Source organism: Dermacentor variabilis, chromosome 3 (assembly GCF_050947875.1).
Source record: "Dermacentor variabilis isolate Ectoservices chromosome 3, ASM5094787v1, whole genome shotgun sequence".
NCBI classification, from domain to species: Eukaryota; Metazoa; Arthropoda; class Arachnida; order Ixodida; family Ixodidae; genus Dermacentor; species Dermacentor variabilis.
This window is the reverse complement of record NC_134570.1, coordinates 95,710,609-95,731,294: the sequence shown is the minus strand read 5'-3', so window position 1 is coordinate 95,731,294 and position 20,686 is coordinate 95,710,609. Positions and strand designations below refer to the sequence as shown.

Genomic DNA, 20,686 nt, shown 5'->3' with positions numbered 1-20,686 from the left:
AGCAACACACGATGGTTATTCGCGCAAAACTACACCTGAGACCATCTGCGACAGCAAGCTCACGTCTCCATTGTGCACCAGGCCGCTCGCGTACGTGTTTTTGCTCATTAATCTCATTTTTCAAAAAATCACGTTGACGAACCTCACTGTGCGCCTAATACCTTACTTGACGAAGCCTCATGCTTTTCCCGTTGCGCATTATTGTGGCGCATCTAGCACGCACTGGGCGAAAGGTCGCCGTTACCTCCGATATCTTGGTGCACACATCTTTAGGCAAGCTGGCACGGACAGTTAAGGGCGCTAGATAACTAGATATCGTAAGTAAAGATTCGCGTGATTACACATCAAGAAGATTACGCGTCATACAAGAAGCTTCACAAACCACATAACCCAAACGCCGCAACTGGCCGTTGCAAGTGAAGAGAATTAAACCTGCAACTGCAGAGGCTTGCATATCTTTGCTGCTTCAATAATTAACATAAAGAGTTCTACGGGATAAATCCACATTTTATGATACATAAGCCACTCGGTCGCGGGCGTAACCAGATCGCGCGTCAACACAATGAACGCCCATCACTTTCGTAACAGGCGGTGTTGACTGAACACGCCGCAACGCGGCCACCGGCTTTTTACTATAGGCACCTGCGACGAGGTCTGCGAGTGGCGTTCCATTATCGCATGCATGATGCATGTTCCTTGGCGTGGCAGACGATTCTCCGTTGCTTCTGATCCGTGGGGAGAGAGACCATTATCAGGACGAAACGAATGGACAAGAGCGAGGGTGGCTGGAGAGCAAATGATCCATCGCTCTTCCCGGTTCGCTCCCTTTATGACCGCTTTCCTCCCGACTAGCTGTTCGCCTAGTGCCTGTCATTTAGTATTTCACGTGCCTTCTTCCCCTTGCTTTACAAGTGCGGCGCGTCGGCTTGAGCTTGTGTACAGCTGCTTCCGCCTTCCACTCTTCGGACGGCAGTCACGCACGATATTACTGAACACGCTCAAAGACCGGTCAACTTCATGGCGCGGATTTTTATTTTACCTTGTAATGGTTTTCTGCCGCTGCCGATTCATGGTATGGTTTCTTTCTTTCCTCTTCAATGAAGCGGAAGAAAGTGAAACCATGAAGTCAATTTTATTACTCCAGCAGGTTAAGGAGTTGGAGGACACTTGTCAGCTGCAAGGCGAATGTAGCCTTGCTGCTATTGCCTGCTGTTGCTCCGCCCCCCGCAAGGGGAACCTCTACAGCATGTTGAACGACATCAGCAATCAATAATATTATCAATAATGTCCTGGCGATTTATTGGTAGCGAATTTCTAGCCATAATTTCTGAAGGACTAGAAGGTTACTAAAGCTCTTCTGAAAATATTTCTCCGGCCCTCGCGCATTTAAAGCGATAGTTCGCTTCCACATTCTGAATTTCATGGCCCTATTCACGCGCGGATTTAATTAGAAGGTATTGAGGAGTCATCATCACTTTACCTGTATTTCCAAGAAAACCATGATGAGCTTCAATGCAAAATAGTTCACTTTCTTAGCGACGTCGTCGGAGAGCGCGCGATCTGTTCCCCTTCGAAACTCGCGAGGGGGACCTTCCATTAACAAATCCCTTCGTTTAGAACAACGACAGTGACTTCTTTAGAGTTACAAACTTATTTCGATGCGGCAGCTTAAAGACATGCATTTAACGAAAGCCTAAGCAACTCAGACGTCGTCGACGTCATCAATCCGGCGCACAGCGAACTCGTGCCAAAGCTCCCCCTGGTGAATCTAATAGCGGTGCTGGAAGCTTCGCATCGACAGTACTAAGCGCGGTGTTAACACAAAGGGAAGGAAGAGGGGGCGAGCGAGCGGCGCAAATCCGGATAACGAAACGCCTAATTAGGCTGCAGCAGCGATGCTCCCGCCAGGATTTAGAGTAATCTCGTAGTCTGTAGCTGTATATGCTCATACAGGCAGTGGAGCTTGCCGATGAAACGCTGTCGCGGTCGCGTAAACACGAATTTGAAAGGTGAAAAAAGAAAGATAGAAAAAGGTCACGTGGAAATTGGCTGCCTCATGATTGAAATGTAGTAAGCTTCCTTTCCGAAAAGGAGAATATACCAGTGATCGAGGAGGGAGTGTGATTGTGGAACTAGTGTTTTTAATAGAAAACATAAATGACTGCGGAATGTTAAAACACTATCCAAATTGAGCGGTGTAATTATAATGCTTATACGTAGCCTCTTGACGATGTTGTGCTCAGTACAAAGGACGTATTAAGCAATGGCAAGTCCTTATTTAGATTCAACAAAATAGGTTACTAAGCACAAAATAGGAATAATTGCTTTCCCTGACTAACAAAATCTGTGCATGACGCCCGCTTACGCTTCACAAGATTGGTTACTTCCATACTTTTAAAGTTAGCGAGAACCTTTTGTACTGTTTTTTTCTTGCTGCAACACGTTTCACTTTTCAATATTTTTAGCTTTCTTTCAGTAGCGTAAATTGTGTATAATTCTTAAGCTTGCGTCACATGAAATTCGGGCGCATTTATATGATAACTGCAACAATCGAATTATGCTCCATTCATGGAATAAATTATGCATTTCTTTTCGTACGTTTCTGTCGGGTGTAAAAGTAGCTAATAAAAGCTTTGTTAACGGTGTTTTGGTAAACATAAAACCATCGAGGTAAAAGAAAGATGTGAAGAAATAAAACCGGACACCATACCGGACAGCAATAAAGGGAACCCATTTGCTTCATTTAATAAAAAAAAGTGTATGAAATGTCGCGTTGCGTTGCACCTCCTTTCTTCTTTTTTTTTTGCAACTTTGCCTCGCGAGCTGCGCTGTCCGGCTGTGGCAGTGCTGCACAGTGTTTCCTTTTAGTCGCTACACTATTTGTCATCGCACTACTTGCTATATTTACTCGCTGCATTTGCTAAGTTACTTGGTATGCTATTTGTACTTTTACTATTTTGCTTTTCCTGCGTAGAGGTGAAGTTCGCCGTCTTGTGCTTCCCTCTTTTTCTCTTTCCTTACGCTTTTTTGGAGTCCGTCTTTGCATTTGTATCGTATTTATGGTTTTCAAACATGATGAATGTTTCTGCATATGCGCAAATTTCTTACGCCTATTATTTTTTTACTGCGTTCACGACAGCGAGATGCTTTTGGTTTAACAGAAAGTAATTTTCTGCGTGCAGCAGACTGCGTAAGAGGTGTCCGTTCAGTTTGACAATGTCTATAACGTCGGTTTTCACTTTATTTTTATGCGTTTCACGCATTCAGGATCCTCCCGTCAGCGATTCGATACACATTGGATAAATGCGAATAAAGGCGCTGAATGGCTGTCAATGGCTTAGCAAGTTGGTGCAGGTGTCGTAGACATGGCGTGAGCCAGGCACAGTCGAACAGGTTTACTACGACAAAATGGAAACCGTTCTCGCAGTACACGGGAAAAAGGGACAAGAGTGGTGGTAAAATAGGTGCAGAGAAACAATGGTGATGCAGAGACCGTAGTAAGTTGTCAGAGTTCTTTCACTAGGCTAGTAATAAGGCTACGAAACAATGCTCCGTTGTATGCTTTGCTGTTTTCTAGGTGTGCCGAATGCATGAATTGAGCGCAATCTTTTGGAAATATTTAGAAATATCTTGAAATCAAAACGTTCGGGCGTTGTTTATTATTAGTTTTTTTGGAGCGACACTTTTTGTTGAAGTGGTTGTCTTTCAAAACTTGCAGAGGCCATGCGATGAAGGCGAGTAAGACCCTGCCGCTGCCCCGTCCAAGCGTGGCTCAATTCCTTTGAAAGGTAACATCTTGTATAAAACTCTGAATAAGTAACTCTGGTACCTCAAGCAGGACAATGGGCACGATAAGACGCAGATGCACACACGCGGCGCTGAATTCGAGCAATGGTCTCTTTTCGGAAACAAACCGCACCTGTGGCATTTACCAGAACGCGTGACAAGTGCGTGCAGAACCCCGTGAAAGCATACAAGTGATATAAATACAAGGACGTAAAATGCATTACAAACAATGCTAATAAAGAGTCAAGCTCACTGAAAATGAACTGTTGCTGGAAGTCAGCGTCGGTGCGCATGTGTATGTACCTGTGTTTCTATACGGAGTTTAAGTGTCTCTTCGACGTCAGCCCGTGTTTCAAACAGCCCCCCAAAAGGCGTCGTCTCTTTAGCCATATACGTTTCCCGGACCGTCTTGAGTCCTTCGCATTGCCACACGAGGTGACCCATATTTGGAGTTACCGCAGTGTTCACTTTCTCCCTCTTTCATCCTTCTATTCCCACTTTTCCTTAACCGCATTAGGGTAGCAAACTGGACGATCGTCTACTTGACCTCCCTGCATTTCTTCTCCTTGCTTTCTCTCTCTCTGTCTCTTTCTCTTGAGCACGCATAGCATTACACTTGCGGAGGGGACTGCGGATGGAGCTGCGCATATGACGGTCCCATAGTACCGTGAATGCTGGTCTAATTACTCAGGGACAAGACGAGAACGAAATACAGGTGAAGGAGCCAATGCAGAATTATTCCACTAGCTTCTCAAGGCAACCGAACTGAAAAGCTACTGCAAGAGCTATTTAATTGTTTATCAGCGAAAAGTGTCACACTGAGCTCTAAAGTTGGCAACCAATCAACCCGCGAGACTTTCTCAAACTGCGTAGCGAAGAAAAAAAAAGTGATAGCAAGACCATGAAATCGCCAACGTTCCACTGTCATCAAACACCCCACGTATTTGGCTACGAGTAAAAGCAAAAAAATAAGGGAAGTCAGGCTTTTTTGATCTTTGTTTACGAAACAATATTTTTCCGATGACGAGGCGCAAGCGGGTAATTGAAACCGAGACCTACGAGACGTGGCAATACGACTGTAATTAGCTTTTCGTTGTACTTTGAATGAGAGTGCTTGTAGCCTCTGCCTTGCGGCGGTATGAGCCATTGATCATGGCCGTTTTCGAATTGCTCTTCTGTAAATTGCATCCGTGGTTCCAAAGAACCTAAACACTGGTCGTTTCACTTTGCTTAGGGCTTCTAGCCTCTGCCTCACAGGGCTATGAGCCATTGCATTTTTCGTTTCCTGAAGATGGTATGAGTGCTTACGGGGGTATGATCCAATGACAATGATAGTTTTTGTGTGCGGACACGGAAATTCTGTGGTACCTTAGGCATATACAGATTCACTGCAAAAAGAACCAGAAAACTGGCCTTGCCGCATAGCGTTCGCCGCAAGCGTCTCCCGGTAAAGATTACGGTTGCATAAGCTGCGGTTGCCGGGAAGCGGCAACTGTGTGGCCTGTCTATATATAACGCCACACGTCGTGGCTCTGCCAGTTGGCGCAGTTATCGGTGCGATGCCTCAATATATCGTGAAATGAAAAGATGCATAGAGCTGTGCTCCAATGTGCATTAGGGAGTATCCGAGTTGTCGGTGTTTTTTTTTCCTTTTTTTCTGGCTTGTGCCCAGACTGTGAAAGGGACGAACCTTCAGTGAGGATGTCTGAAAGCTCCACTCTTTTGTTCAATTATCGCAACGTGCGAAAATACTAGCCCGAATAATTTTGAGCAGTTGTTACCAAGGCACTTGACAAAAAAATTTATCGGAAATATTGTCGGCAGGTATCTGTGTTAGAGGTGGGAAACTGGCAGACTTATTTCCTCTCGGTCTTCAGTAAACACCCAAACTGGCACTCTCGCATTGTGATGGGCTCTTCGAGACTGCTTAAGGGAAGGATTTCGCGCATTACTAAAATTAACGTGGGATGAAATTTTTCGGCAATGGACCGCAATTCTCTGCGCGATACTAGTCTAGCGAGAAAGGTGCAACGTTTCGTCGGAATGTCATAATGTATGAAACGGTAACATGCTTAGCACAGAGAACCCTTAAGCTGACATATTATTTAAATGTATAAGCGTTGCACTTGCTCAAAAGTTCAGTATGAAATGCGCGGTCAGGATACACGTACAAAGATGGAAACAGCACTCACCAATTCAAAGCAGCGCACTGGGGAAAAATTTCTTTCGAAAGAAAAGAATGACTAAAGATTTCAGCGGTAAGGTTGGCGCTTGTTTTAAATCTATGCAAATGCCTTTCATTCTAAGGGAGCGGAAAAAGAACTTCATTCATGCTGAATGAATCCTTGGAACATAAATGCCGTGTCGACCATTCCTAATGCCCTGAACATAAGCCTCATGGACGGTCAATCCTTTAAAAGCTTGGCACGTATATTAGAAAGAACGCTGGAACAATGCCAGTTCACTTGGTATAAGGTTAGAAACAAAAGATGTTCGGTGAAAACCGCCTTTAAATCAGTAGTGTTTGCTTGTGATCACGCTACAGAAGAGTCGGAATCAATGCGGAAAACGTTGACATCTGCCGTGGTGGCCAAGGCCGACGATAGTTGCTTTCTATTCCAGTGAATACATTTATTCGCAATCCGCTTAGCATTACTGGAAGAATGAATGAGCAAGTTTCATGCAAGCGGAACTATCCCGTACCCCATTATGTCATGTGCTCATGGGGCTGGTCTTGCTTCACCTTGTTGTATCTCTTTTTGCGGTGGTGCAGCCTTTACAGGGTCAATTAGCTGAATAATTCCAAATTAGGATCTGGTGCCCCGTATCAAGCGACAATCAGAGTTTTCGAACTCCCGCTGCCCTTAATTTAGTAAACGTCCTTATGCGTAAAATAAGACTTGGTCGGAAGAAATTGAACGAAGAATAGCTTTCATCCATTTGGACGCGGAAAAATTCCGTGCCTTTCATCTCTTTACAGCTACGTATGCTAACATCACCAGTGAAAGAAGTTTCCGTATGAAAGTTTTGCATGTGACGCGCTAATGTATTTCAGTGAGATTTTAGTTAAATGTAGCCGGTGTGTCAGCGCACGTGACCTGCTTCCACATTAGTACATCAAATGCGCAAATTTTGGTTGTGACTGCGTTCTATGGACTTCACGCTTTCGAATGCCTGCGCACTGGTGTCTAAGCCAAAGCTCATTTTCTTCTTGACGAAATTCTTGAACGCAGTAAGGGCATACTTTACCGCAAGTCTTGGCAATGACGGGACATTTTGTTTCCCGGGTAGAAAACACAAAGTGAGTGCATTAAGGACGCGTGGTTGTTGTAAGAGAAAGAAAAATAAATTCAGTGGCCAAGCAATGAATAATCAATGAAGCTGTACGAGCGTAGCGTTTCGACCGGAACACCTGACTTCCATTACGGTAGGTCAGAAAGTTTTAGCTCACAGCGCCAACACAAAGAACAGAGAGCTCAACAACAACTCACGCACGTGCCTCAAGACGCTTTGGCTTTACACCACGCGTAACCTCATGCAAGCCGTACGACAAAGTTAAGTGCCTGCATTGTGCCTTTTTCAGCGTAGTGGTAGAACTGGCACCGAGCCATCAAAAGGAGACGAAACAGAGAAAACGCGTCATGGATCACTCCGTTGCAGTTGCTCCTATTTTAAAACGTCTTCGTTCAGCTTCATTGCTTTCCTCGCTCAACACGACCTACTCGCTTTGTCATCTTTTTCTCATGTATTTGCTTTGATAACGAGAACAACAGGCGGACGAAGCGCCCCTGAGGAGCACGTTGAAGCCAGATAGAGCCATTAGCCACTTAGAATCGCGACACCGCGGAGCATTACGAGAGAAGCTACGCGTTGTAATCGTCTGATGGCGTGAACGCACAAAAAGTACTTCCTTGCCGACAAAGAGTACTTTGGCGTCCATTAAAGAGGGTGCGCCGAGTGGCTACGCTTGTGCCTGCTGTTCACGCCTGCCGCGGAGCCCTCTGCCGAGCCTGGTGTTCGGCGGGGTAATGACACCACTAACGAGCGTGGTGATTGATTGGCTCTTCTTAAATGCGGTGCTTTGACCCGATGTATTTTAGGTTGTTCTCACCGCAGCAAAATAGCGCGAACAGGCGAGGTTGACCACGCGGTCTCCCAGTGGCAAGAGATACGGCTATATTTAAATTATGCAGAGTTTAACGAAAAATTGCTACAGGGCTTGCTCTGTTACGCTTTTTTGCCCGGTAGGTTTTCGGAAACTTTAAAGAACAGACGGTGACACTTATCAAAATGTTGTTGTGTGTGTGTGTGTGTGTGTGAGTGTGTGTGTGTGTGCGTGTGCGTGTGCGTGTGCGTGCGTGCGTGTGTGCGTGCGTGCGCGTGTGTGTGTGTGTGTGTGTGTGTGTGTGTGTGTGTGTGTGTGTGTGTGTGTGTGTGTGTGTGTGTGTGTGTGTGTGTGTGTGTGTGTGTGTGTGTGTGTGTGTGTGTGTGTGTGTGTGTGTGTGTGTTAAATGAACGAAGCATGCTATCGATAAGTGTCTTTCCCTGTAGTACGCTAATATTATTGGGGATAATACTGTGGCCTGCAAAACGCCAATGCGTAAGTAATATTAGTGTAGTTTGAAGATTACGTTATCAACTACCTCGCGGTGGACAGAAAGCCACATTTGCCGCACATAAATATTCATGACTGAGTGAGTTGAGTTTGTGAACCGCAGTTCCGAATTGAAGGAAGATATTGTACACATTGGATGTTTTAATCGCTGCCTTGCTTTTTATTCTTTTCCCTGGAATCCGAAAGATGAAGCTCCGTGGGCATATGTTGACCACAGAAAACTTCAGGCACAAGGTTTTCTCATTTCACTATGTTCATAGATGGGCAAGGTTATGTCTAACGTTTTACTTGAGCCTGTTTCATCGTTAACGTTCCTACCTACTGCTTCTTTTTTTAGAAACGATGATGCGAAATTATCTGAAAATCAGCTTCTACAGTTGCGGATACATACATTACACATGCGTGATTTCAGATACCGAAATAGTCTTTTTATTGTATGAAAAATGAAAATTTGTCGCCGTTTGCAGGTGGCGGCTGCTCTTTTTCCCTTGGTTAAATAAAGATAAAACACGAAAAAGGGAAGCAGTGACCGGAGTCTAAAATTTTGGCTTGTGTTTTTGTTTTCACAATTCCGAGCCTCTACGCCGATTATAAGGAAGAAGATCGACACGCTAGATCACGTGGCTCACAGCCAGTTTGAAAATCTGGCTGAGCCTCAGTACCGCTGCTGCGTTTCTTGATGCCGCTTCACGAGCCGAATAAACTCCTTTACAGTTTCTGGAGGTACCGGAGTAGCAGGGTGTGGTGGGTTTTTTTCCTGCATGAGGGGAGACGGGCTGGAATGTCCCGTTGCCACGAAGTTCCAGGGTTCAGGTCGAATCCCACCACCTCCGCCAATGGCGCGTCCTCTTTTTATCGGGCAAAGCAAGCGCGTTTGTGTGCTTGTGCCAGGAAATTAATGTTTATGCTTTCAGTATTCGTCTTTATACATTCTTGTCCCTGTTACGCTTGCAATGCGAATGGATTCTGTATTTTTGTTTCGGCTGTACTAGCGTAGAGTTGACGGTACACACATTACCTAGAGTATAATGGCTTCAGTTGTGTGGTTCACATATTTCGTGTATTTTATTTCCTCTCTGCAATAATTTCCCTCTTCCATGTGTTCCTCGTAACGGTGTACTGAGCCACTTCACGCTGTTTCTTCGAAACTTATGATCCAGAATCGGAACTTAGACGAGTTAATAATTCATAATAAACTTGCAATCGCATGTTAAAAACAGGACACAGGCAAAGAAGTAAGTTAATCAAGCGCCGCGCTACTTTAAACAGGCGTTTCTTGACAGTTCCACACAATATATACCGTAAAAAAAGCCGTGCTGTTATGCACACACAGAACATAATGTTTTCTCATCAACATGGTCGAGGCGTGCTACGAACAGAATTTTTATTCGGTAAGGACAAGGAGGAAGCGCTGATGCATTCATTTCTTCAGAGTGAATTTCTGCAGCTGTTATAGACTAGAATCTGCAGTGCTTTTAGATGGCAGCCGTCTTTTGCCGGGGACTGCGTAAACTGGCAGACGCACGAAAGGACAATTGTGATAACACGTAGCCTGTCTTTGCCACATGCTTGCCGCCAGTGTCTTGCGACTTTACGATTTTTGAACTTGCAACTTTGCAAGTGGACGATGTTCAAATTACTACTGCATCACAATTTACTGCGACTATGCATTTTTGCAAGCTCTGACTTGAGCGTTTAGAAAAATAGGAATACTTCAAACCTCAGACTAATCAATTCGCATAAAGCGCAGTAAACAAAGCTACAAGAAAGTCTCAAGCCGCAGGCATCAAGTTGAGACAGATCCAGGTACTATAAACATTCCTCCCATGGTAGCCGAACCATCGCAGCGCCAGAGTTCCTTCGAGTAATTTTAGTGAGAAACTTTTATGGGCCAGCGTGCGCTGCGAGGGCAGCTGTCAAGCGGGGTAGACAACAAGTGCGCTAGCTCTAAACAGATGTTACAGAGCAAGAGATTCTGGCCTACCGTCCACTGCGAGCACCTGACCCCGCTACGCCAGGTAAAATGAACACCTCTTGGAAAAGTAGCGCTGTGTTTGTTGTACCAGTTTTCTTGCCTATGTCCAGCTCGCAGCGCACGTTTGTGAGTTCAGCCAATGAGTCCGACCAGGATGTCTAGTGGTACACAAACAGAATTGAACTGCACAGAATTGAACCGTAGTCGTTCGTAACCTCTTTTGCCCATCGCGCATTCACTGCAGGCGCAGCCCCCCGCCACAGCCGGCCCTCAGCGTCTGCTGAAACAGCGCGAGGACGATGCGCGTCGTCGTGGTTCGATGGCGGAGGTGCCCGGCCGCCCTGGTGGCGGGGCTGCTCCAGCTGCTGCTGGTGCTCTCGTCGGCAGTGGCTGGAGCGATGGCGCAGTGGTTCCACCGGGCGTGTCCCTCCCGGCAGCTGATCGGGCCCTCGTGCCAATGCTCGGACAAGACCAAGGGCCTCGATGTCAGCTGCGAGCGAGTCGAGCGAGCTGACCGGCTAAGGGCGTCGCTGGCAGCCGTCGCGGACGCGCAGCATCCCGTGCTGTACTTGAAAATCAAGGAAGTCGGGTGAGCGTCCACCGTTCGTCCAGCGCGTCTCCACAGATTGGGTAGCGCTTTGTTTCTCCAATTGAGGCGCGTTAGTAAACGTAGGGCCACTGCTTGTGTGTGCGCACGCACACACACACACACACACACACACACACACACACACACACACACACACACACACACACACACACACACACACACACACACACACACACACACACACACACACACACACACACACACACACACACACACACACACACACACACACACACACACACACACACACACACACACACACACACACACACACGCGCGCACGCGCACGCGCACACGCACACGCACGAACGCACGCACTACTCAGTGTATTACAAATCAGGTGGAAGAGCGTTGATGTAAGGGAAACTTATCATCCACACAACTTGTAGCACGAAGCAAAAAAATAAAACATTTACGGACTTCTAGCAAGGCAGCTTCGCAGTTGAAGAAAAAATAGATTTCCTGGTCCGGGATTCTAACCAGGGACGAACGCTTTTCCGGAGAGATTGATATACCATCTGAGCTAACAAGGAGATCGCAGAGCGAGCGCGATTTAATCAACAAATTGAAGTACATTGGATACTGAGTATGGCAAATCAGTTGTGCGCAAGCCCACAAGATAGAGGCAAGTCAACCCACCACCATCATTCTGAAAGAGAAAATTATCGTCCAGCCGACTTTTAGCTTGAAGCTAGAAGGGGAAAACTTATACTGGTTTCTCAGACAAAAAGCTTCGCAGTTCACGAAAAATTTGTCCCGGTCCGTGACTTTGCTCCACCTTTCGGGCTTCCGTAGAAAAGATTTGCGATATTCAGTATCCCAGTGCTTCGGGTTGTCGAATTATTCGCCCTCGATCTGTGATCTGTTAAGTCATGATTAGGTCAGGGGATAGAGCGACCGCCCCAGGAACGCGTTTTCTCGGGTCTGAATCACGGACAAGCACGATCCTTCTTTTTTTTTTCGACTGCGAAGCTTTCTCTCGGAAAAAATCTGTATGGTTTCGCGTTGTGTCTTCGTGCTACAAGTCGGGTGGATGGCAATTTTTCCTATCACTTCTTAGTATGTGAGTGCAAATTTCAATTGCTCTCCTAAACATTAGTAAGCCTTTTGACGATTTTGTGACCAACGTAAGCTTCAGGCAATGTAAGTGATGTCGGCACAAGATATTGAGGGTACAGCATATTCTATGACTAACATATCTGTCACTCGAAAGTATTTATTCAAGTATAAAATAAAAATAAACAATAGGTTAAGCATCCTCACGTGATTTCAATGCGCAAGCATGACTTCTAGAATAATTTGGTTACGCCCATAATACGTGAGGTCATACTTTCACACCTTTCCTTCACAAGTCTATCTTGATCCACCTGGCTCTAATTTGTAACAAACTTCACCCACCTTAATCCACTAGGTCTGCTTTGTGCCAACCTTAATCCACGTTACTTCACTTTAATACGCTTTGATACACCTTACTCAGGCTTCATTCATCTGAACCCACTTTGCTCTACTTTTTACCAACCTTAATCCACCTCTATCAACCTTGCTCTTATTTGTACGAACCTTGAAGACGAAGACGAAGTGTCTGCGTGCCAGAACGCTATTTCTCTAGCACAGCTGTTTTTTTTTCCTTATTTCTGCGTACATCTTTGGAGAGCCGGCATGGTTCGTGGCGCGGATGCAAGTTGACGTCCCCGTGCCTCTGCCGGGGAAGGCGACTTCAGCGGTGGCTGCGTCTAGGAAGCAGACCGGTTTCCAGAGCGACACCGAACCGACGGCGATGACACCAGCGCCTACTCGCTCAGCAGTGAGGACTTCTCCGATGACGCCTTCGAGCTTGTGCGGAGCCGCAAAGCGATACGAAGACACACCACCAGGGCATCCATGTCTTCGAGCACGCCAACGGTAGGACCAACTCGGAATACCGCAGTCAGTACGATTCTATTTGTACCAGAAGTCGCTACTGACAACCTGAGGCGACTCAACAGACAGTCTGTATCGGTGCAACTTGAAGCTGTGGCGCCAAATCAGATAGCAGACGTTATAGTCAACACACGAAAAATTGTGTTGGCTATCCACGTCACACATGAGACTACGCTGAGAAATTTGACTAAAGTGACAAAACTAGGTGGCCTTAAGCTCCGCTCGTACATCCCCCAGAACAGTGGTTCAACTACTGGTGTCATCTACGGCGTGGACGTCTCCATCTACAGCGCCGACATGGTGATTCTTGGGAAGCCTGCCGTTGATGGCGTCGCCATAACACATGTGTATCGCCTCGGCACATCCCGCTGTGTGAAAATTATATTCAAGGGCGAGACTCTCCCTTCGCAAGTCAAGGTGGGCCACTTTAGACACCCTGTGCGACCATTCTTTCCAAGGCCACTGCAATGCCGCATATGTATGAGGCAGGGACACGTGAGGGCCGTGTGCGACAACACGAGAGTTTACTCACGCTGCAGCGAGCCCCACGCTGCAGACTCTTGTGCAGCCACGGTTCTCAAATGCACCAATTGCCTTGGGTCCCATGATGCTTTGTCGAAGGACTGCCCCAAAATGAAGAAGGAAAAGGCGATCTTGAAGCAGATGGCGAGAGACCATTCGTCTCGTCGGGAAGCTGTTTCGGCCGTTAGAAAGCGATGCTCCCGACGCCGCCGCACCTCAAAGAACGCTGATAACTATATGAAGAGTACGCCCCATCCGACAATACCTCCTCCTCTGCCCCCTAGACTGGGACAATTCAGCCTAAATCCGACAAGGCCATGGCGGAGAACAATACAACTTGGTCCTCACTATTAAAGCAACAGCCAAAGCCGCAATAACAGCGGAAGTCACAACCGAATCCACAGCTGATGCCGCAGCCAATGTGCCACAGTCGGTGGTACAGCCGATGCCACAGCCGGAAGAGATGCTACAGCTGATGCCACAGCCGGAGCCAGAGCCACGTCAAGTGATACAGCTGCGCATGGGCGTAGAGCAAGCAGCGCGGGTTCCTGACAAATTGCCCACAGAAGACCGGCAAGTCGTTATGATGCTCCGGTCTCTGATCAATACCTTTCGAAAGCTCTTAAATAACCTGCACACTCCGTCAGCGCGAAGTGCAATGCAAGTGCTGGGGGGGGGGGATGCTCTCAATTCAGTACTTGCAACTCTTGAGTAAGCATCATGGCTCACCCGCATAATTATATTCGCACTGAAGTCAGAACGGCCGTGGTTTAGCTTATAAATATACGGCCATGCACTGCAACGTAGTGCTGACGCCCACCGCATCCTATGTCTTCACTGGTGACTTCAACGTGCATCAGAAGCTATGAACCACCTAGATTGACGGCACCCTAACGTATCGACGGAGCACTTGCTTTGACTTGACTGATTTCCAAGCAGTTTGCTGCGTGCACAGACAGTCTTCCCTCTATCCCGCTTTCCTCTTTCTGTTCCCCCTTTCCCTTCCCCCAATGTAGGGTAGCAAACCGGACGCTCGTCTGGTTGACTTCCATGCCTTTCCTTTCTTTGCTATCTCTCTTTGTACGAACTTTTGTCCACCCCAATCCACCTTAATTCACTTTAAGCTACCTTAATCCACTTTAATTCACCATCATTCTCTCTACTTCGCCTTAATTCAATTTACTCCACTTTAAGTCACCTTACTCTAACTTGTTCTAACCTTAATACTGTGTTACTACTGATGTCATGCAGGACGCTGACGACGTCACTAATGATGATGATTTTGGTTACCACTCGTTGCGGACAACGCTGTCTTTTCTGTCTCATGGGACATATAATGCTTCAGCGCTAAAAAAAATATATCGCATATGTTTACAATCACTTGGTAGGCATACAAAAAAAAAGAGTGTTATCAGCATTATTTCAAAGCCTGCTGCGATCAGTGTCGGATGAGTAACGTTCAAAAATACTTTTCCTATTGTTGTGTAGTGGCAGCGACAAATAGAAATTTTGGCTACTGAAGAGCCTACTCTCCGGAAATCGGGTCTAAAAGCAAGCAAACGAGCACTCAAAGAGTGAAGAAAAAAAACACAGGTGAAAGAAAACTGTTCTTGGGCTTAAGGCTTTGAGCAATGTGGTGACATTTTGAAAACGTTAAATTGCTAATGCGCAGTTTACTGCTGCTGTGACGATTTCCACATGGTTGCAAGATATGTTTTGTGTTATCAATTTCCACTGATTTTATTCCCAATCGATTTCTTCCCAACTTCAGGCTAGAGCGGTTCCCACCTGGCTTGCTGGACGGTCTGGAGATATCCCATCTCCTTGTTCATCACAGCAACGTCTCCGAGATTCATCTGGACGCCTTCCGCGGTGTGGGTGACCGTCTCGAGTCGTTGGACCTTTCCCAGAATGCATTAGAAGAGGTCAGTGAACTCTTCATAGTTTTTTTTTTCAGCGTTGAAGTGTGTGCATCTGTCTGTCGGCAGGTACGAACAATAGAGAACGTGTAGAGCCCGTGTTATCGTCTTGGTACTCTAATTATCAGGTTTCATAACTAAATCACGCGCACTTGCCGTGTCTGCTTAGTCGCTATGGTGTTGCGATGCTAAGCGCAAGGTCGCGGGATCGAATTCCAGCCACGTTCGGCGCATTTTGATGGGTTCCAAGTGCGAAAACGTTTGCACTGTACTTAGATTTAGAAAGCGTTTGTAGAAAACTTAGAAAACGTTTGAACTGTACTGTACTTAGGTTTAGGTGCATCTTAAAGAACTCCAGGTGGTCCAAGTTATTCCGCGTTCTTCGAGTCACCTACTACGGCGTGCCTCATAATCACATCATGGTTTTGGCACGTAAAACCCCATAATTTAATTTCTTAAATGACGCAGTAGAAGAACAACCCATGGTTGTGTTCTACGTCTGTGAGAGACACTTCATAAATATAAGAAACTGTAAACGGGTATTTAAAACAGTTCCATGGTGTTTTCATGACGGCCGCGTTCGTGATGATATGATCCATTTGTAAATTTCTTGCGCTAGTACACTAACCTGAAAGGCAAATAGCCAGGTGCTAATAGACACTTCCTCGACAATCTCTTCCTTGAATCGATGCATCTTTCACAAGTCTGCCATAGAGCTGGGTGTGGTACAGGAGGTATTTATGTGACTCCTTTGCCTACTTTTAAATGCTTTTCCAGATGTTTACAATAAAAAGCCGAGAAAGGATTGCGCTCACATTGTGACCATGTTAAGGGGTTGTCATCCTTTCGTATAAGTAAAACGGAGAAACGAAACAAGCATTGTTTAGAGTCACACTAAGTAAAAAACATTATAGCGTGGTGACTCCTCTTGTGCTTTTTCCGTATTTCCTCGCTCTGCGCTTTTTCTGGGGGGGGGGGGGGGGTCGAGATGAGGGGGGCGCGGCGACATTTGTTGGTTCTTTATTTAACTCCGTTTTTCTTAATGGTGCGTTCTTCGCAGTGGAGTACGTTCACTCAATGCATTCTTCACTATGCAGTGGCCTCGCAGGGTTATTTCTTTTTAGAGTCATTTAATGTATATTACCTAGTGTATTTCATTAATGTTATGAGAACTCTCGGCAATGTAGTAAAATTTTAGGCATCTGGTGCTCACAGCAGAAGCCGCTGCCACAACTCGTTTTTGGTACATTGGGAAACATCACTGCGAAGCTCTTCGAGACAAACAATACAAACGCGAACATCAACGAGAAATCGCTGTTCTTCTTATTGTGCGTCTCGAAAACCTTTTCTGCGCTATTTCCTGATAATGCTACTCCAAGCAGGCCCAACGGAAGCCTTAATTCTTCATAAAGCAGTCAGTCACATTGCCTGTTTGACTGACGAACACCACAAACAACAGGTCAAGAAAGACACATTGAACTGACGCGCTATCACGAACGGCAGTTATTTATTTATGACACCGTCAGGGCCAAAAATGATACAAACGGGAGTGGGTCCACCGAACTATATAAACACGGTTGATTGGGTTTACAGGAGGAACCGAGGCTTCTCAGCATACAATTCCAGCATGTACCCCACAACATTCCAGTGAAGTGTTTTTAAACATGCATGTTATATCTCGTCCTCATCATCAGCCTATTTTTATGTCTGCTGCAGGACGAAGGCCTCTCCCACCGATGTCCAATTACATTTGTCTAGCGCAAGCCAACTGCAAGTTGCGCGTGCAAATTTTCTAATTGCATCACCCCACCTAATTTTCTGGTGTCATTGATACTTGGCGCCCGTTCTGCAAGTCCATTGGTCCACCGGTTATTTACCCTAAAACATTACATGGTTAGCCCAGATCCGTTCCTTCATCTTAGTATCAACTGGAATATCGGTTACCCCCATTTGCGCTCGGATCCCAGTATTCTTCCTGTCTCTTCGAAGTTACGCCAAACAGTTTTCGTTCCATCGCTCGTTGTGTGCTTCTTAACATGTTCTCGAGCTCCTATGTTAACTTCAAAATTTCTGCATAGTATATTAGTACAGGTAGAATGCGATGACTATACACTTTTCTTATCAGTGATATCGGTAAGTTCTCGGGTGTGATTTGGTAATGCCAGCCATATGTGCTGCAACCTGTTTTTATTCTTCTGTAAATTTTCGTCTCGTGATCAGGGTCCTCTTAGGGTAATCTATTTACATAAACATACTCCTGCACATATTCAAGAGGCTGACGGCTGATCACAAATTATTGTTCTCTTACCTGGCTATTGAGTATTACTTTTTTCTCTTCTGCATACTAATTTTCAACACTATTCTTATACTTTCTATAGTTAAAGCCCTCCATCAGTCGTTGTGACTCATCTCCCAGCACTGCTTAACAAAAAACTGTCATCTGCAAATCGAAGGTTGTTGACATATTCACCGTTGATCGTCACTGATATATGGACAAGTGAAATTCGTTGCAAATGGAAAGTACAAATACATCTGATTAGAAAATATTAGCTGAAATGGCTCGTAATTGTTTATTGGTACTGATAGTGACAACTGCTTCAGGAAGGGTATTCCGCTGAGTAGATGAGCGAAGCGAAAACGATTGAAAAAAAAAGAAGGTTTTGCGACGAGACAGTGACCTCAGCTTCAGGTTTGTTATCATGGCAGAAATACTCGCCATTATGTTATAGATATACACAATGAAACTAACTGAATTTGTTCTGAACAAGTTCCAATGAGCTAGTTAGCTTATGCTGAGACAAATCTGATACAGCGCTTGTCTGCAATAAGTTTGGACGTGCTAGTATTTTATGAAGAAGTAGTTTTAGGGAGAAAGCTGTACTTAAATAGTGACGAGTAAAACATAGGTATATAACCACCGTTGAGATTGAGCAAAAAAAAAAAAACAGGAAGCGACGGAACGAAAAAAAGAACACTGACCGGAAGAGCAAATAAAGTTCAAGACTCTCAATCTCCTTGTTAAAAGGCTTATACGCCACGTGCCCATCGATTGTGTGCGCTTCCCGTTAATCCTTTGTAATGAGCGCTTTATGAAAAATCCTAGAATAACCACGAGCGCCACAATGAATCACCAGCTAAACCTATTGTACGAGTAAATTGCTTGTTCGCCCTTGCTTCTGTGCCACTTATAATCCTATATCGTTTATTTGTTCTCCTTGTAATCGCAGGAAAAAACGCGCTTTTCGTTTATTCATTTCCCGGAATATATTGTGGAGATAGAGTGTATACATTCTGTTATCTGCAAGGTTACAATAGTCATGCGCAGCCGCAACCAAAACAAGGCTCTAATGCACCTCCGGACACTTCGTCGCTGTCGTCGTTGTCCGACCGACAGCACAACTTCCCCTGCTATTTCGTGCCACTACCCTCCGGAGGGAGAGCGCTGGCCTGGTGCGTGTCGTTAGAGAACACGGGTGGCCATGACATACGGCTTAAAACCAACTGAAACTAAAGTTGGCACCGCGTAAAAGAGCCTGCTTCAGTATGGCGTGGATATAGAGAAGTCTCCGCGCAAAGTTTGATGTTTGAAATACGAGTGGAAGCGCCACGAGAACACCACAAGTAAAGGCGTTTTTGATTATGTAATGCAGAAAAAAAAACATTGTCACTACCACTGGCCGATGAACTACTGGCTACTGCGCGGTTATTCAACACGACCTCCGGAATAAGCCCAGAGCACAAGTACGCTTTTTATTGGTAGTGTTTCCAAATGCGCAATCTGTATTTGTTTGTCAATTCGTTTCTCTATGTTGCAGACAAAGCCAGTATGCACGAAGCAGCACGGCCAGACGCAGCGCGCGAGCACGTATACGCCAGCCTGACCCTGGCCAAACTGCGCTTAGCTAATTCTGCTGCGCGTGGACTCGACTATTGCAACGGTGGGCATCTGTGCCACTTCGGAGGCCATGCTGCTACGTAGCGTAGACACCGCTGGCGCCGCGGGTAGCCGTGACGAGCCCTCTCGCTGTCGAGGTGCTCAGTCAACTGCGTGCTCTGATTGGTCTGCGTGGTTCTCGGGGGGATGGCCACGTGACCCAGCCCAAGCGTACGGCGCCCGTGAACAGCCTGCGCCGCGCCGAAAAATCTCGGAGGTGCACCTCCGAAATTTTCCCTATAAATAACTCTCCGGCCTACCTCTATAGGGGCACCTCCAAGGTTTTTCTATAGATAGGCCTCCGGCCTACATCTAGAATTGCTGCTTCGGAGGTGCACCTCCGAGATTTTAACGCGAGAGCGTTAAGCAGCCCTGCTCGCAGAAAAATGGCGTCAGAACAAGATGTTCGGGCCACCCATACCCAGGCCATCTATGGGTTGTGACGCAAGTAATTTATTGAACTAATTGAATTTCCCAAGTTAAAATACGTGTAAATATCGTAAACTACGACATAAACACAGCGTACAGACATGACAGCTCTCGGATTGTAACTTTAATGTACGAGAAAGCATAATTCTGTTACGCGAAAACTAAAGGAAACCCCTTTTCCATGGTTTCCGCCATTTGCGCAGGCCGGTGCGCGCGTGTTCGGGGGCCACATAACGGCGTGCCCGGTTCCTTGCAATACCTCCAGCTGGCGCTTGTCGCCTCCACATCGCGGCGCACGCTATAGGCCGCGTTTCTTCCACAAAGCCCACCTTCGTGCATAGCGTTCGCGGCCAGCGTTTGCCAAGAACATTACGGTTACATACGCTCCAGTTGCCGGGAAGCGTGAGATGCAGTCAGTCAAGCTTAAGCGTCCTCAAAATTTTTTTCTCCGATATAATCCTCAGTACGCCATTGGGGGCCGGGACTTGCAGCGAAACCATCGTGGTGCAAGCATCGTCGACTTAGGTTCTGTTTAAAGGCTGCTCACAAGAAAACTGTCCAAATAGCGGCCCTGTGGCTTTGCCAAGGTTGGTCAAGGAGTGCGTACTACTCGTTTATAACAAATTTAGGCAAAGCGAAATTCCGTTGCTGTTGCCTCTTAAGTTATATGACGTGTACCATAGTGGAGGGCAATCGTGTAGACCGCACTGGATCACCGACTCGCTCGATTTCGCAAGGAGCTTCGGTAGCTTTGAGCAACACTCTGTAGAGACCATGGTTGAGGGACAAGATATTTTTCGGACAGTTTCATTCGGTGGGAAGGAGACCACAACAGTACGAGGGAAAAGACGTCGTTGCGGCGGTGATTGTGCAGGTCATTTTGGGAAGCCTGTGACACTGTCAGCCGTTCACGAGCGACATGATGGGCTGTGTCTGGCAGGCGTTATGGTATCGCGAACGTAACGTAATGGATGGG

The 20,686-nt window shown here is 46.2% G+C and overlaps 1 protein-coding gene across 3 annotated transcripts in view; it reads left to right on the top strand.

Moving 5' to 3' along the window:
• The window catches only part of LOC142576061 (uncharacterized), a 411,410-nt gene that overhangs the window by 356,484 nt on the left and 34,240 nt on the right, over positions 1–20,686 (top strand). For all 3 annotated transcript variants that reach the window (XM_075685988.1, XM_075685987.1, XM_075685986.1), the window contains 3 exons: positions 3,719–3,788; positions 10,621–10,965; positions 15,200–15,353. In XM_075685988.1, the coding sequence (XP_075542103.1) occupies positions 10,676–10,965; positions 15,200–15,353 (444 nt within the window). In that variant the 5' untranslated portion in view covers positions 3,719–3,788; positions 10,621–10,675. The remainder of the gene's footprint in view (positions 1–3,718; positions 3,789–10,620; positions 10,966–15,199; positions 15,354–20,686) is intronic.